Source organism: Salarias fasciatus, chromosome 7 (genome assembly GCF_902148845.1).
Source record: "Salarias fasciatus chromosome 7, fSalaFa1.1, whole genome shotgun sequence".
NCBI classification, from domain to species: Eukaryota; Metazoa; Chordata; class Actinopteri; order Blenniiformes; family Blenniidae; genus Salarias; species Salarias fasciatus.
This window is the reverse complement of record NC_043751.1, coordinates 22,777,926-22,795,249: the sequence shown is the minus strand read 5'-3', so window position 1 is coordinate 22,795,249 and position 17,324 is coordinate 22,777,926. Positions and strand designations below refer to the sequence as shown.

Sequence of the window (17,324 nt, the reverse complement as noted above, 5' to 3'; positions counted from 1 at the left end):
CTGAATTTAATGGTAAGTGCAGCTTACAGTGTGTGAGTTTTCAAACATTCACCAGATGAATCCAAAGGGGAAAAAACATCTTTGGTTCTTTTTGTAAATAACACTCTGGTCAGGCCTAAAACTTGGAATATCAAACATTTTACAGACTTCAGGAATAACTGTTTTTAACTCTACTTGTTTAACACTGAACAAACTGCATCACTGAGATGTTTCTCTTTGCAAAAGTGAGCAGGAGCGACTGAGCTGTTACAGGTTCCTGGAGACTCACTGGGGTCACGCTCAGGTCACCAAGGCAGCTGCTCTCCTGTGAAGTTCAGAAAGGACCCATGATCCTTTTCAGTCAGTCCGCCGATCACAGACAGGACGGCAGAGACGCTCTCCTCCGAGCTGAGCGGCGCCTGCAGAGACGGACAGCCCAACACACTCAGTGATGCTCACAACATTAATCACAGCGGTTGTGCATCCTCTGAGAAAACTGACTCCGTATGAAGTGCTTTAAAATATCCTGGCTCGCGGCACCGTAGAGTAAGAAAAATGGAGATTGGCTCAAACCTGCGGTCCCCCCATGTCAGTGCGGACCCAGCCGGGGTGAATCGCCATGCACAGAATCCCATCAGGCTGCAGATCTACAGCCATGCAGCGGCTGACCATGTTGAGGGCGCTCTGAGAGGGAAAAAAAGTTACAAATAATCCCAATAAAAGAACAGTTTTCCCATTTTAAATTCCAATAAAGTCAATCTGTCTCTTATCATTTATGATTGTTCTATCGGCTAATATGCCCACAAAGCTCTACGTCACTGCTGTCTGGTGGTTTTTTGACTTTTCTACACATCATAAATGATCTAGAAGTTATGACTGTAAGATCTGAACGTCAGAGTTAAAGAATCTTTTTTCTCCCATGGTAGAAACCTGGCCGGTACCTTGGAGGTCCGGTAGGGGTACCATTTGAAAGTGTTGCTCCTGTCACCCCAGTTGAGCTCCACTGAGCCCAGCAGAGAGGACATGTTGATCACCGCTGCCCTCTGGATGCCCATCCCTCCTCCACCTGCACCTCCTCTGGACGCAGCTTTCTTCAGCAGAGGCAGAAACGCCTGGCGGGGCAGAAACGACGAATTTACACATCACTGTTGGGATGTGAAGAAGCTGTAATGTCTCTGAAACTGAACAGCAAAGGAAAAACTGGTTCACAATCATCAGGCAGGAATGTTTGCAGTAAGTTTAAATAGAAACAAATCAGGACAAGTGGTTAAAAAAAGTAAAGAAAACAAAAATAAGGCACTGCAGAGTGATGGAGAGCAGGTTTTATTCACTTATTATTACCAGTTACTAAATGCTTTGGCTTGTAATTCTTTCCACACCTTCTGGAACAAGTGGTTTTCTTGATTTTTTTTTTCCTGTGAAACAAATCATCACTGACGGATTAAAATGCTGTAATCTAACTAGTTTTGCCAGTATGTGGACCCTAAACACCTCTGATCTACAGGGATGATGTTGAGGTTGCTGCCCTCTGGTGGTGGGATGGTTATCTTACATAAGAAAACCTGACTGACTACTCCAGATTTTCTACAAATACTTGAAATTGAATAGTTTCAATGCCAATTTTAATTATATAGTACATTTCAAAAGGTCGATAGCCAGCCAAAGTGCCTTAAAGTACAAAAAAAATGTAATACAAGAGAAAACAGAACAATAATAGAGCAGAGCAAATAAGTTGTTTCATTCACAGCTATAAGTAATACATTATTTCCCAAATAGTTCCTTCTTAGAAATATTTCTATAGCCAAGGATCTATTGTTTTACTTAAAAAGTCAAAATGCATGTAAACTTTTCATTCATCTAAAATATAATGTGACGTGTTCAGATTGCTTTCCTTCAAACTAACAAAACTGATATGAGAAATGTTAAGTAAGGTATTAAAATGCAGCCAATTTATCACCCGAGGCTGCAAACAACAAAAATATTTACTATATGTTTTAACAAAATGTTCCTTTCTCTGTAGTTTATCTGGAGCTTCCTCAAAAAGAAAAGTGCTGCAGTCTGAAGAGTGACTTAACTCATATAGAGATAAGATTTGTGATCTCTGCGCTTCACTTCTAACCGCAGAGCGAGCGAGGACAGGAGAGCCGTGTGGCCTTGCAGTCACAGAGCGTCCTTCAGCCGGAGCACACTGTGCGTCAGCACAAATCTGCCCCGCCGACTTCTTTTTGATCAGTGTCTGAGTTTGGACCGGCGCTCTGAGGCCGGCCACAACAAGAAGTTTTAATTAATATTTATAACATGCAGGCTGGAGGGTTCTCTTACTTCTGTGCGTCAAGGTCGCCTGTTAGTGTTTGTTTCCAGGCCTGAAGAGGAGAGGCCACGCCTGAGTTCGTTTGTCCCTCATCTGGTGAAATGAGAGCCTCCAAGCAGAACTTTTGGTCACCTCCAAAGGCCTGCTTGGCAGGAGGCAGAGAATCTATATTTCGGGGCGTTCATTACCTTGGTGATCATGAGAGGAGCCACAGCGTTGGTGTGAAAGTTTTCTATCATCTGCTCGGCAGTGACCGTGTTGAAGTCGGCCACCACGTTGATCCCCGCGTTGTTGATGAGGCAGTTCAGACCCTCGTCCTGCAGCAGCCGGCCCGCTTCCTCCACGCAGCTCTCGATGCTCTCCTGGCTCAACACGTCTGCGCCGAACACACATCGAGACTTTCAGTTAAACAGATCAGGAGGCGGCCGTGATGGAAGGAAAGCAAACAATGAATCCTGCATGAAAACTGGCATGAAGTCACAAATCCATGGATGAATGTGTGTGAATGGGCCTTATGGGGCTGTTGGTGTTGGTTTTTTTGTTTTTTCAAAATAAAGGCCATAGATATTAACATCATCTAGATCAGTCACTGCAATTTTTTTTTTTTTTTTTTAATTTCATATTCAACTGTTACTGTGCAGTGGGCTGTGTGCAGTGTGTGAGGTACCAGTAGGCCCCTGAAATAACCCACACATGAACAGACAAACATGCTTACTGCACACAGAAACATCATTAGAGAATAAACTGCATCCAGTAGAAGTAAAATAACAAAAAAAAAAAAGGTACAAAATCTGCATGTATTTGAATAAAACCGAACAAAAAGCACATATGAGCGTAAAATGGCTAAAATGTGACACAATAATAAACAGTGACACATTATGATAATAATTAGGAAGTGTTTGGCTCGTTCAGGGGAAGGTCTCACACACGCGCACACGCATCACTCTTACCAAGTGGGACAATGTGGATGTTCGGATATTTCTCCGTCAATTCCTGAAGTTTCTGCAGGTCAAAAGAAAATCACGAGACGAGTGAGGGGGGGGCGGGTAACACAGCGACCTCTACCGACAGTTGATGTATAAAACCCGAATTTCTATTTTTAAAGCCGCTCCGTGACATATGTAGGTCGGCTCAGCGCCGCACGCAGTTTGGTGCCGCCCGCGTCTCCGAGCGCGGTTTTTACGCATCGGCAGCGCACACACGGTGACAGTCGTCGGTGTTTACCTGCGCTCCTGCAGGGTTTCTAGTCGTGGCGATGATTTTCCTGGGTGAGAAACCGCCACTCGCCAGAGTCTCCACGATCTGCAGCCCGAGCCCGCGGCTGGCTCCGGTCACCAGCACCGAGCCGCACTTCCCGAAGCTCGTGGCGCTGCTCATGGCGGACTTCTTCTTTTCAGGGTGTTTTTCGGCTGGAGTCTGGGGGGTTTTGAGCGCTTTTTGTTCTGCCCAGCTATATAATTGTAAGCCCTCTGCTAATCTGCAGCCGTCACGGGGCTCCTCCGGTAGGGGGGAGGATTGCACCGCCGGACCAAATCGGGCCAGACACTTTACACCCCGGAGAGATGGTCCAGAAGAGAAAAGGCACGGCAACAGACTCTTTTTTTTTAAGCGGGAAAACCCACAATTTCATATACCGTAGTTATCTGCAGAAACAATTATAAACCGCTGAAAACACAAATAAATAAATTAAAAATTCCCACATTCCCATCAAGTAACAGGTGGGTTTATTGTTCATTGTCCCACAGTTCAATGCGCACAGGTGCGTGTGTAGCTGAGTCATCATCAGGGTTTCCAGAAGGAGATGGAGACAAAACTGTACTGCTATTCATTCAAAATGTGTTCTTTGTAAACTGCTTTTCTTTTAAATTTACAATGCATTTTGTCTGTCATCACTCTTCAGGTCACCTGACAAAAAAATGCAAAACATATAAAAAACATTAAAATCACATGAAGCAGACAGAACATATCAAGTTTAGGTTTTATTTAACACAGGTAAAAGGAATGCCTTTTTTTATACTGTCCACTGATTGTGAAGTCTGACTATGCTATCATTGTCATGTGTCCCTCCTCTTTTATGCTTATATTTACAGTCAATGTAATAATGCTATAGTGACAGGTGTCTAGGAGAAGATGATCATTATGATATTCATGTAAAAAAACAAAAGAAAAGAAAAGAAAAAAAGCCAGGTTAGGGCAATCATTAGCTATTTATGTAGTTTGCAAACCAAATAGGTCTGCCTAGAATAAATAATAAAAGTTAGAGACTTGACAACACTGTCCATCATGCTGTTTTCATGCAGCCAAAAATTCCAATTTCCCAGATTACATAGATAGATAGATAGATAGATAGATAGATAGATAGATAGATAGATAGATAGATAAAAACTTTATTAATCTCCCAAGGGAGAAATTCCGGTGTCCAGCAGCACACAGATCATTCACATGCAAATAAATAAACAACAGTACAATAAATACAAGTGCTCGGATTGTACTTGGTTTGGCTCAGGCACATCTGTTAAACAGCCTGATTGCTGAGGGGATGAACGACCTCTTGAAGCGCTCAGTTCTGCAGCGCAATGACAGGAGCCTGTTACTCCGCTCACTCATGACAATATCAAACATGCAGTGTGGCCTGTAAAAAGTACCTGGGGTTGAAATTTTCCATTGTCAAGTCTTTTAATGATCAGAATATTGGTGCATTTAATTTTTTTTTCTCCCAGATTATCTCTCATGGATCACTTAGAGAAATGCATGCTGGGAACAGCAAGTCTGTTTTTCCTGTTGGTGGTTTTACGCATTTGTTCCCATTTATGTCTGGTAAACATTGTGGGTCATGCTGCTAAACTATCACTCTGTGCTTCTTTTGTATGGATCTTTGGAAACATGAAATCATACAAAAGCAGGCCCCTGAAGCAGACTGCACAAAGCTGTCTCTGTTTGTGCAGAAACATTTGTTTTTTTTTGAGTCTGACTGTGTGCAAACACTGGCCTGTCCTGCCTGGAACAATGCTAAAGCTAACTTCATTAGCAATCACAGTCTGTGCTGTAAATAAAAGCCACTGCCAGGCAGCATGTTGTTGATTTGTACCACAGTTATCATTAGCACAGTTCCAGACAGTTGACGTCCATGTTTACCTTCTGGCTGATTGAGAACCAAACATTTAAGATATTCACTGAAAAATTAGCAATATTTGGAAAGTGAGAGCATTTTGTACTTGTGCATTAAATATCTAGCATGTAAAAACTTGGTTTTGTGCAAGTCTTTACAATAGAGGCCAGCAGAGCAAAGGGTGGTATGAGTTATAGGGAGAAAATGCACAAAACAATGAGAAAAAAAAAATCACCTGTAATGAATAGATTTTTTTCTTTTATGTTGAATCTTTTGAACCTTACACTTGTTTAACACATCCAGGAAAACAGAAAAGCGTGATTGTCTGAATGCATACAGTGTAAATGTATGTATAAGTCCAAATTTTGCTGCAGTTAGAGCATAAAACTCAGGTTTTCAGCCAATCTGAATATACAGTCACATTTCACAGTATTAATTTAAACCTCTAATGAAAAACCTGAGCGTCATCTTAGACCATAAGTTACTGTTTCACTCCCATAATAAGCAAGAACTGCTTTCTTTGACCTGTAGTCTCTAAAATCAGGACCATGTTGGCTCAGAGTGATGCTGAAATATTAATCCAAGTGTTTGTTAATTCTTGTGTGATGGTGCTGACAGGAACTAGCAGGAGAGCTCATATTTCTCTCATAAGGGTTTTTCTTCACTGGCTTCCTGTAACATCTAGAATAGAATTTAAATTCTCATCTTAACCTCTCAAGCTCTTAACAGTCAGCATCCATCATATCTTAAAGAGCTGTTAGTCCTATATTGCCCCATCAGAACACTTGGTTTTTAAACTGCTGCTTACTGGAGGTTCCTCAGTTTTCTAAAAGCAGAATGGTAGGCAGAACTTTCAGCTATATAGGCTCCTGTCTGTTACAGAGGCTAAAACTGTACTGTACTATTTTCTAATTAAGCTGCAATAGGTTTAGACTGTAGGGAGAGCGGTCTGATTTGTCAGCCCTGAAGCTAAATTGTTAAAATGGCAAGAAATGGATAAAAAAAAAAATAAAAAGCTAAATTGGTCAAAAGCAGGAAAACGACTCAAATGGCTAAAATGACCTAAAGAGCTAAATCTGCACAACATCGCTAAGATAGCAAAAACCACTGCAAAAAGAGAAAAAAAAAAACAGCCGTCAAAAGAGTTTAAATATAAGTCCATGGTTCTCTCACTTGACAAGGACAAACTAGTACAACAGCTACAAGTGTATTAAAGCTACCATAAGTCCCAATTCTTAAAAAAGCTCAAACTGGTAAAAAATGTTAAAAAGAAAAAGTAAAAATGTCTAAATCAGCTAAAACAGCTTCAAAATGTACACAAATAAAAGATGGAACGGTTTAAAGGGCTGAATACCTCAATAATGCAGTCACTAAAGCTATAGTCGCTAAAAATGTGTTAAAATGTTCCAAATTGTCACTGTTCTTGTATCAATAAACTTTTACATCTACCTTCGCGATCCGTGTTAAACATATGTGGCGGTTCATATCTGGTTTCAGACTCCGACATGAATGCCTGCACACACTAACCCATGCCGATTATATCTTACACAGAGTAACACTGCGTTGACGGCTCACTGAGTGCTAATATTAATGTGCTCGCCTCCATTTTTCACCGCTTTTATTATGTGATGTGACCTAATGAAAAGAGGGCGCTCCAACCAAGAAGCCAAGGTCGACCGTATTAGGGGACTCTTGTTGCTCTGACATTTGATTTTGATCAATGGGCACTGTGGTGCTCATGAATACTAATTCGGTCAAGAAGAGATGAAGACGCACTGTTTGCTGCTGCGTGCAGCCAGTTTTCAGATATTGAAGCTGAGATGAAGGTGCAGCGATAAGGGTGAAGACGCAGCCGAAGGAGCTTACTGCAGTCGCGGCACACAGATGGTTTTCTCTGGCAGCTCCATCAGTCCAGATTTCCTTGAAGCCTCTGGTGCTTGGGAGCAGCAGATATCCCAGGTCTGCTTCAGGTCACCCAATTTGGAATTTTGGCTTCCCTGCCTCTATTTTTACAGACGCATTACTTTGGCACCAAACGAGGAGCTGCTGAAGCAGCGTACAATGTGCCGTGCACAGAGCTGACTGGCTCGTGCACGTGTATTGAATGTGATCATATGTCATTGTCTCTATAGTAAATACAACAGTCAGTTAATGGCTTAGATTGCAGTTGCTCTGTCCAGCAGGCTAATTACTGCAGAGGGACTCACACACAGGGTTTAATATCCCCATTCTGTCTGTTATTTTGCTCTTTTAAACATTTGCACACTCTAAAATGTGGCTGTACCAGTATTCCGTTTCAGCACATAAAAATAAACAAACATCCCTGAGCGACTTTATCGATTGTAATAGCCACACAGTAAACACAGATTTGATTTATAGCTACTTACAAACAGCACTGGGCAGATATTTGAAAACTTTTGGAGCACCTCGTTTGATTTTTAAATGAACTGAAACAATTTTGAGAGAGAGCAAGAGCAACAGCTACCACAGTGTTTAATATGCTGATTTGATTATGATTTTAATCATTGAAAAGAACCGGTGCATGATCGGTTCTGATAAACTACTGTCTATGATCACTTTTCCCAAAGAGAGTTAAGTGTTGAAATTCTGCCCAACTGAAGCTTTGGGTTAACATGGGGAATTCACACATGGTTTAGCAAGTGCCTGATAAAATGTCAACAATATCATTATAGTATTGCTGTAAATGCATTCGTTTGACTGATAATCTGCCTGCAAAGCCTTTATTCTTATCTTTAGTGCTTCTAACACAGTCTTCGCTCTTCAATCAAGATTAAAGAACATACCAACCATGACTCAAAGCCTGATTCGTTGGACCTTTGATTGCCAAGATGACCCATCAAACCTCTTTGCATCTGCGTCTTCCTGCACAAATGACACTCGAGGTCACGCCACATCAGCACGTTGAACATATGACTTATTAAACACATGTATGCTCTGTGGCTGTGTAACATTCAGCCTCTCCCAGGTTGACTGTTTCCAGGAGATGTTTTTTCTGCAGCTGAACATGCATGTATCGATCATCTGATAGAACTTCCTGTATCCCTAAAGGATCCTGTTTCATATGCTCTTCCTGAACCATGCTATAAGTGGCACAAAATAAACATTATCAGGCCACGTGAGGAGGGTAAACATCTCTGTGTTTTTGCAAGCTGAAGGAAACGGTGTTAAATTCAGAATACCATTCAGTGTTAACTAATACAGTGACTTTACAGAAAATCTGAATTGTCAGTCATGATTAAACCCTTGATGAGGAACTTGTAGAAGTCCTTGGAAATTTAATCCCCATGGTGTGATTAAGAGAAAGTAAAGGCTTGGAGAGTTCAAAGTCAGTGTGTATCAAAACCCATGAGTGTTTTTTCACATATAAGTCTGTTGAAAACCATTAAAGTGATTCATGAAAAGAAAATAAAATAAAATAAAATAAAATCATAATTTCTACTGTGGAAATTCAATAAATTTGATATTTAGACTAGCCCATTTACACAAAATTGTTTAAGTAAAAAATGCTAAACTTTTGTTGTGTTTTGAGAGACTTTTTTACACATTTGTGCCATCTCAGTGTAAATAGACATCGTTTTCAAAATGTTGGTCTGAAAACGCAAATCTTTTCGGAAATGAAAGTACAATAAACCATGTTTTGATTTGAAACATTGTAGTAAACGGGCTGAGAAGTGTCGATTATCTCATGGATGTCCTCTCTCACATGCTCTGTTGAATGAAAGTGCATCTTTTGTTGAGTCACGAACACCGCCGTCATGCTATAATCCATCCATCTAATGCCTACCCGGGGCTTGGTCGTGGGGGCAGCAGTCTAAGCAGGGATGGCCAGACTTCCCTCTCAACGGACATTTCCTCGAGCTCTTCCCGGGAAGGATCCCGTGACGTTCCCAGGTCAGCCAAGAGACAGTCTTTCAGCATGTCCTGGGTCTTCCCGACAAAATACGTGTGGACTGGTTGGGCGAACCTTCATAAACCCTTGAGCACCCTATGGAGGGTATAGAGCTGGTCCAGTGTTCCACGACCAAGACGAAAACCATATTGCTCCTCCGAGAGCTGAGGTTTGACTATCAGCTGCATCCTCCTCTCCAGTATCCTGGATTAGACGTTCCTGGGGAGGAAATAAGTCTATAGTGCAGGTTCACTGATCCCTGTCAAAAGAAGCAGCCAAAATACAGTCTGAAGACACAAGGCAAAAACTCAGAATACCAGATTTTTACTGATTGGTCCTCACAGAAAACCTGTAAAGGTCTCTCGGCTTAGTGATGTCTTTGGCTTTCAGCTGGTTATTTCAAACTGTAAATCAAGAAACCTTTGACTGCACTCATGTCCTTCACCAACCTCACATGCTATTCTGCCACTCCTGACTTCTCCATACAGCACAAGAGATGACAAATTATTTCATCTGGGCTCTTTCTGTCAATGGATTATTTTGTGCTGCATTTCTGCAGGTATATGTAGTGATAGTGTGATCATATGAAGACTATATCATGATGTGGCACGGACCTGTGTGCAGATGCCTGGGTGTGTGGAATACACAAGGATCTAAGATGGAGCAGCCACTTTCGGTTATTTAATTCACATGAGCTATATTTAAAAGGGATCATAAATAAAATACCAGGGTTTCTTTCATCGATGAATAAATCATGGCCGTTATCCTCTTATATTCTCTTTCTCTCTGCACTACGTGTCGTTGGCTGCCCCAGGTCTTCATTACAATGCTTTATCACAGACGGCTGTTTACACACTGCTTTCATTTTTCAGTCTGCTCAGATATTCAGTTTATTCATGTAAACAGTTGCCTGAGTAAGCATCGTCATCCCCCCCAACATGTGAAACCCTAAGCATGATTTCAATTTCAACACTGTTTACTATCCTGAGGGAAACTCTCAGTTGGCCAGGACAGGGTGGAAACGGGGGCGATGAATGTTGCCGCCACCTAACAAAAGGAAGGCAATTCTCGTGAATCTGTTTAAAGGCAACAAGAGAATGAAAGATATGAGCTGTTGCATTCATAATTTCAAATTATCCATGTGTTTAAAAATGTATGTCTTTATAAAGTCTCCAGTTCAGGATGGAGTAGAAGATTTTACACCCCATCGACACCAGCAGTGTGAAATCTGAGTGAAGGAAAGACGCCGAATCAGACGAAGCTCTGAAGTAGCTTTCTTTCCAATGGCGGGCTCATTCATAACCAGCCAGTAACATCCAATCATGTTCATTCAGAGTGACCACGTTAACAACACGCCCTGCAGCACAGAAGGTGTTTAAACTGCATGGATGATAACAAACTTCCTGAGAATTTAACATCATGCCAGGATCTTATGTGGACGACGTGATGATCTGATGTGGGCCTTCGAACACTCCTGCAGACATTCTGAAATATTCAAGTGATGGACGCCATCAATTTCCCTCATTGGTCAAGAGAGAGAATAAAGTTCTCCGTACTCCAAATGGGACGTATTTAATACCCTCACTCATAACGGACGAATCTGTGTCATGATGCACAGTTTGTTTTCTGCGTTGTTTAAAACTGTCTCTAATTTTAGTCTCCTTGACTTCCAATCCTGATGTCTGATTGCTGTTCCTTCTCTGATGTGCTTCACTTGTGCCTGAGTGGGTGATTGTCTTTACCTGGTGACTTTGGTTTGTACTGATCGTCTTCTGTGTGTTCTGGCTGTTAGTTTGTCTCGTGTTTCTGTGTGGACTGCAGCATTTGTTTCTGTGTTCTCCAGGTTTTTGTGTTTTGTTTTTTTGTGCTTCACTCGAATGAGCTCCTGTTCCACCAACATTGTTGTCTGGCATCTTGAGCCCACCTCTGAGCAAACTGCATATTTTCTCTTAAACAGTTGTCATGTTTGCAACATTAAATGGCATCTTTAATTGTACAGCAAATAAAGGGAACGTGAACTAAAGCGTTCACACATTGAGATTGAAGGGGCGCTACATCAAAACCCTCTGAGAGCTGGACTGAAACTCACCAGGATTACCAACAAAAGCTTGAAGTTGTACAAATCAAACCCATTAATGCTTTTGATGCAAGTCACTTTGTTTTCAAATGAGCTCATTTAAGAAATCATTACAAGTGATTTGCTGCAACGAAATATTTCTCTCCAGCTGGCGTATTTGCTGTGACTCTTGTTCTGTGTTTTTGCAGAGATGATTCATCTTCTTTCTTTATTTCTCTATTCTATTGTGCTCCTTAAAAACCTGAAGTAAAGCTCTGTGCATTGATTTGATTTAAATTATATTATTGTTACACTATAATAATTTTCTCTTCTTTGAATTGTACCCTGCAAAAACGATTTTCTGGTTTTCAGGTATTCATTAAACTTCTCTAAGCAGATTTTTATGAGTTTAGATTAAAATTCATCCTGCATCTGTTTTGAAAGAGTCTCATTTACTTTAATTGTAGACTGCAGTCCCAGGTGGGTGCAGAAGGCGATGCTCACATCAGGAGACTGCACACAGTGACTGTTGATGCATTTCTTAATTTCTCGCGGTTGATATTCTCCTGGCAGTGTCGCCGATGCTCAGATGCAGAGTTTACGCTCTCCCTCATCCGAAGACCGGGGCAAGTGTTAATTAGGGACCGAGCCCGGAGGGCATGGTGGCCGCAGGCCACCATGCCCGGAGGGCAAGGTCTCTATTGTTCTTCGTTCGTTTGTCGTTCTCCTCCTCCTCCTCCTCCTCCTCTATTATTATACTAACGCCCAAATAAACGCGAATTTGACCCCCTAAACATGCACGAAAACTCACCAAATTTGGCACGCAAATCATGACCGGCGAAAAATTTGATAAAATGGAAAAATTGGCCCCATCTGCTCTCTAGCGCCACCTAGATCCCAAAAAACGTCTAAAACAGTCGCTACGGCCCGCAGGAATGTCGGAGAGAGATCAAACCAACACTCATGCGTTCGTCTCATCAAGATCTACATTTCACGCGCTCACACCCCTGACCTAAATCCAACAGGAAGTCCGCTATTTCCCTTTCAAAGTAAAATTTTGATCAAAATCACTCCTCACGAAAAAATTATCTCCTCCGAGACCGTTTGTCGCACACACATAAGAGTCACGCGACGTGAAAGAGGACAAATTTCTCTACAAAAGTTGTGAACAACTTTGTCAAAAGTCTAACGGTGTGGATTTTATTAGCGTTCAAAGTTGGAAGTCTGAAATCCTGCCTTGCTCCGGCCCTCATCCGTTATAATGGGGAAAAAAGGAAAAAAGTCGCCTTTTTTCAGCACCTCAAACAAGTGGCGACTGCGGCTAAACCGTGACTGCTATCAACAAACCGAGCACACGTAAAGTTCCAGCAGGTTCTCCTGAACAAGATGATGTAACATAAGTGGGGAAATATGATGATATATGCATGTTGACACAGGTAAGAATTGGGGTGCGCTCTGCATTTTTTTTGCTCTCAGTTATAATGGAGCCGGATGGGGAAAAATCTCGCGCTTCTCACAAACTGAGGCCTCTGGTGTCCAAACTAAAAGTCTCAATGCTCTGAAAGCCTCACCAACTGAACGACAACTAATTTTCCTATCAAACGTGATATTTTTTGTTCAGTTTTGCCAAACAGGAAAGGTACAAGGAGCAGTTGTTTCGCAGAAGGAAACTGTAATTTTCTCCTCTCTCCACTCTAACTGAAATGACCATATATGGGCATGCAGAGCAGTTACACAGCGGACAGCAGCTGTCAATCAAACTCTGATACTCAATGACTTCATTCAGTGAGTCAGGAAAGCAGATGGCAAAAGCTAACTACTCCATGTTAGTGGATGGGAGATGCTAACGACTCCATGTTGGTGGATGGAACATGCTAACAACTCCATGTTAGCAGATGACTGAAGCCACCAGCTCCATGTTAATGGATGGAACATGCTTAGAACTCCATGTTAGTGGATGGGAGATGCTAACTACTCCATGTTAGTGGATGGGAGATGCGAGCTACTCCATGTTAGTGGATGGGAGATGCTAACTACTCCATGTTAGTGGATGGGAGATGCTAACTACTCCATGTTAGTGGATGGGAGATGCTAACAATTCCATGTTAGTGGATGGGAGATGCTAGCTACTCCATGTTAGTGGATGGGAGATGCTAGCTACTCCATGTTAGTGGATGGGAGATGCTAACTACTCCATGTTAGTGGATGGGAAATGCTAACAGCTCCATGTTAGTGGATGGGAGATGCTAGCTACTCCATGTTAGTGGATGGGAGATGCTAACTACTCCATGTTAGTGGATGGGAGATGCTAACTACTCCATGTTAGTGGACTGGGCATGCTAACAACTCCATGTTAGTGGATGACAGATGCTAATAACAACTCCCATGTTAGTGTATGGACGTTTCAGTCGTGGGCTGGCGCGGAGGCTCGGTCCCGACCAATGCCGCTTGCGGCTTTAATTCTTTATGACCTCAGTAGCTGCAGAGAAGGTGAAGGTACGCTTCATTGCTGCTGCAGAAATGAAACGTTGGGTCTTTACTTCTGCATGACTGACACGGCGTTATTGAGGAGGGACTAAAGCAACCTTTAAATATGGCATTACAGCATTTGCAGCAAAATGTTCAATTAGATGTGTTTCCTCTCAAAAAGCTGGAGCTGGAAATGTAAGAAGTTATTCCCAAACCAGAGCATCCGCTCCCTGAAGTAGCCGTCCCCCCCTCCCAACAAAAAACAGCTGAGTCATCGCTGCACTTCACTGCCGAACAGTAATTAAACATCTCACATTGTCAGAGTGAAGCAGCAGTTTATTTAAATGTGAGATGGGAAACTGTTTTTGTCTGTTTTGTTTCTGTCTGCAGGGATTCGTCTGGAGCCTGCAAAAGACGATGATTACTACAGGTCTGAAATTTGAAATGGCTGCGCTGTATTGTGTTTCTGGTGTCGGACAGGCTCGTGTGCAGCAGATGTGTGCAAGGACAGACCGAGGGAAGGATAGGGCAATAATTAAAAAAATGCTTTGTGCGCAGGATTATGGGTAATTTGAAAGACAAAACATTGCAGGTCATGCGCAAGGAAATGTACCATGACCTTGCAGAAAGACTGGACAGGGTTTTAATGATGTCCAAGAGAGCGCCTACCCAACAAACAGCCCTCGGTTACCTTTTGACGAGCCCCTGCCTCCCCTTCTGTCTTCATCAGATTGGTGTAGAGGATTAATGGAAACTTCAGAAAGTTTTGTCACTCAGTTCTTGGCATAAAACAAAATCTAGTCAAAACAACCACCCAAGGAAAAGCATTTTTCACACTGACTTAGCTCACTTTCCCTAAACCCTCCAGGTGTGAACGTGTATAATTGGGATGCAGTGCAGAGTCAGTCGACCCTTCTGCCTGCCAGAGGTGGAATCAGGTCAGACTCCACAGTGGAAATGGTAGAAATGAAACTTTGCAGAGAAAACACATGACTCTCATTCAGTCATGTTCATCGCCGTAGGTGAGAGTGGGGATGTACATGGACCGGTAAACAGAGAGCCTTGCTTCACATCCCGGCTCCTCTTCACCACAGCAGTGCAGTAGAGCGACTGAATCTCTGCAGTCGCCTGTCTGAACCTGTGGCGGACCTCACCATCGCTCCTCCCAGCACTCGTGAACAGAACTCCCAGATCAGTTCAGGAAAATTCTCCATATAATAAAACATGATGAGCAAAAACAAAGTGTAGTTGGTGACAACCACAATTCATGCCTCAACTGGCAGAAAGCAATCCAATTCCCATCCTCATGCAGGTCTGTAAAGTGGATGTGGTTCATCTGTGGGACTCGTTAAACTTTTGTCTAGTGTTCCTTTCTTTGTTTTTATCTGCTGCATTTCTGCATTTCTAGCAGCCCCACTGTGTGCTGAAGTGAGAGGCTACTCATGAAAGGTCTTTGGAACGTTCTCGTCAACAGTTAAGTCACCTTTTACTAGAGATTTCTCCATTCTTTGCATTCTTTGAAATCAGGGATCAGAAGCTTTAATAAACCAAAAACGCATGTGATCTATTTTGTAGCACCATAAAACCAGTTATCAGTCATTTTTCAACTCACATATAATGTCATATAAAAAAGTTGCTCTATAGTTGATGCTAATTCTGCTCGTCCTTCAATATCACTGAAGTTCACATACTTTAAATCCAAGTGATACATTTCAAGTGATAAAGTGATTATAAGATGTTAAAGCAGTACAAGACAGTTAAGCTGAGCAATTTTTAATTGGATGATCATATTTTGTTTCCTCCTGAGTAAGAATAAGCTCAGGGTTGATAAAGCTCTCTAAAAATAGCTTGTTTATGCAATGTAAACGCCGTTTTTCTCAGGCATGACTTCTGCATACACAAGGCTGAGTCCAACTTTTTTAAAATTGGTTTTTAAACATCCTTCTACTGATTGTCTTGGAATCTGTTGTAAAATTCACTTTGTCCAGCTTCAGCTGTCATTTTTGTCAATTCGTCTTTCTTCAATGTTAAAACAGCAAGAATTGTTTTTGCAGCCTTGCTCTTCACATATTTCTCAGTTGAACATGTTCATGGTGAAAATTTCCACCGTGTCACTAAACGTAAATTCTTCCTAACTAAATTCATTCCTGGCGATATGAACATTTTTCTTGTGCAGCTGTGTGCCATATAAAGATTTAAACGCCTCTGATTAATTGATGCGGGTTTGCAGCGGCTCGTCAGCGTGTGCAGCCGCTGTATTATTCAGATGGTTTTAAAAGCATGTCAACTCAATTACAGAGGTTTTACGAGAAATAGCATGTCCTGTCCTACTATCTCAAGAGTAACACAAGCCCAGCTGCAGGGGGCAAAAAAAAAAAAAAGTCATTCTGGATTCAACTGTAAAAAATGACAACACCCAGCGCACAACTGGAATCGAGCCCAAAAAATTTGGGGGAGTTGTCAGTTTAGATTACTGTAACTTTAACAGTGATCTTATTTGGTAGTTATATTTTACTGCAGACTTTATGTAACAGGCTTTGTATCTGTTTATTTAAATTAACATTCCACAATTTCTGAAGCACATCATGTATTTTTTTTTATTTCAGGTTATGTCAGATTAGATTAGTTCTCCCCGATGCACCATGATTTATTTCAACATTCATGAGGCTCTAAAATCCAACCACCATTTTCAATCATGGACGCATTTAAATTGCATATTGGGAGGCGAGAGGTCAGCTGGGAGAGAGAGTCGTCTCCCAGTCACAGTGTTGGTGGTTTGAAAACTGCTCAATGTGGATGTTCTTTCTCAATTGTTCAGGCCCGTTCACTCTGTGGCGTATGTGAAAAAATGCACCTGCGCTTATCGATGGAGTGGTAGATATAAACTTTGTTGGAGAAATGCTGTGGTCACCTCCATGTTTCACTAAAGTGTTGTTTTTCCAATGTCCCAAAACTGAATGAAATGTTACCTCTTGCTTGTAATTGTTGTGTTAACAGGTCCTATGACAACAGAAAGGAAATCCAGTTTACCAGTTCTTCACATCAATAACCTAAAACATGCTTGAAGACAATAACTTAAGTCTGGAAATCCTTTGCAAGTAAAATTTAATTTGATCAGCTGTGATTTTATGCCCTGTGCTGCGGTTTCTGCGGGTTCTTCAGGATTACTACAGAAACTTAAAGATACAGGTAAAACATTTTCTTGTGCAGTTTAATTTCAACACTGCTGGTGTTGTCAGTGCAGACTCAGCAAAAGCACCTCAGTAACTCCTTCAGCTGTTTTGATTATGTAACTGGGAGAAAGACATAATAAAGCTGTCTGAGTTGGCGCTGTGGCTCAGCATGCATCATTTTTATAAACTTCTTGATTCCAAAGCAGCAGGGCATCTGAATTTAAGAAGCATTAGGACTTTGCCCGTGTTAAGTTTCTCAAGGCTGACCACAAACATCAGGGGGTTTTAGTTTTAGTTCGCCTCTGAAGTAACTTTAC

The 17,324-nt window shown here is 41.7% G+C and overlaps 1 protein-coding gene across 1 annotated transcript; it reads right to left on the bottom strand.

The window, feature by feature from the left end:
- Positions 1–3,779, bottom strand: LOC115391948 (C-factor). The gene is made up of 6 exons (XM_030096388.1): positions 3,515–3,779; positions 3,241–3,292; positions 2,479–2,666; positions 921–1,091; positions 553–663; positions 1–398 (listed from the first exon to the last, which is right to left on the bottom strand). Exons 1-6 carry the CDS (start codon positions 3,665–3,667, stop codon positions 285–287), a joined length of 789 nt encoding a protein of 262 aa, XP_029952248.1. The 5' UTR covers positions 3,668–3,779; the 3' UTR covers positions 1–284.
- Between the last annotated feature and the right edge of the window lie 13,545 nt (positions 3,780–17,324).

Bases quoted from the DNA above. Each gene is read 5' to 3' on its own strand.
- LOC115391948 (XM_030096388.1), bottom strand. From the start codon at position 3,667: ATGAGCAGCGCCACGAGCTTCGGGAAGTGCGGCTCGGTGCTGGTGACC. The intron at 2,667-3,240 runs GTAAGAGTGATG...TGTTCGGCGCAG, and splicing joins CATCCACATTGTCCCACTTG to ACGTGTTGAGCCAGGAGAGC. The intron at 399-552 runs GTTTGAGCCAAT...CCGTCTCTGCAG, and splicing joins CTGACATGGGGGGACCGCAG to GCGCCGCTCAGCTCGGAGGA.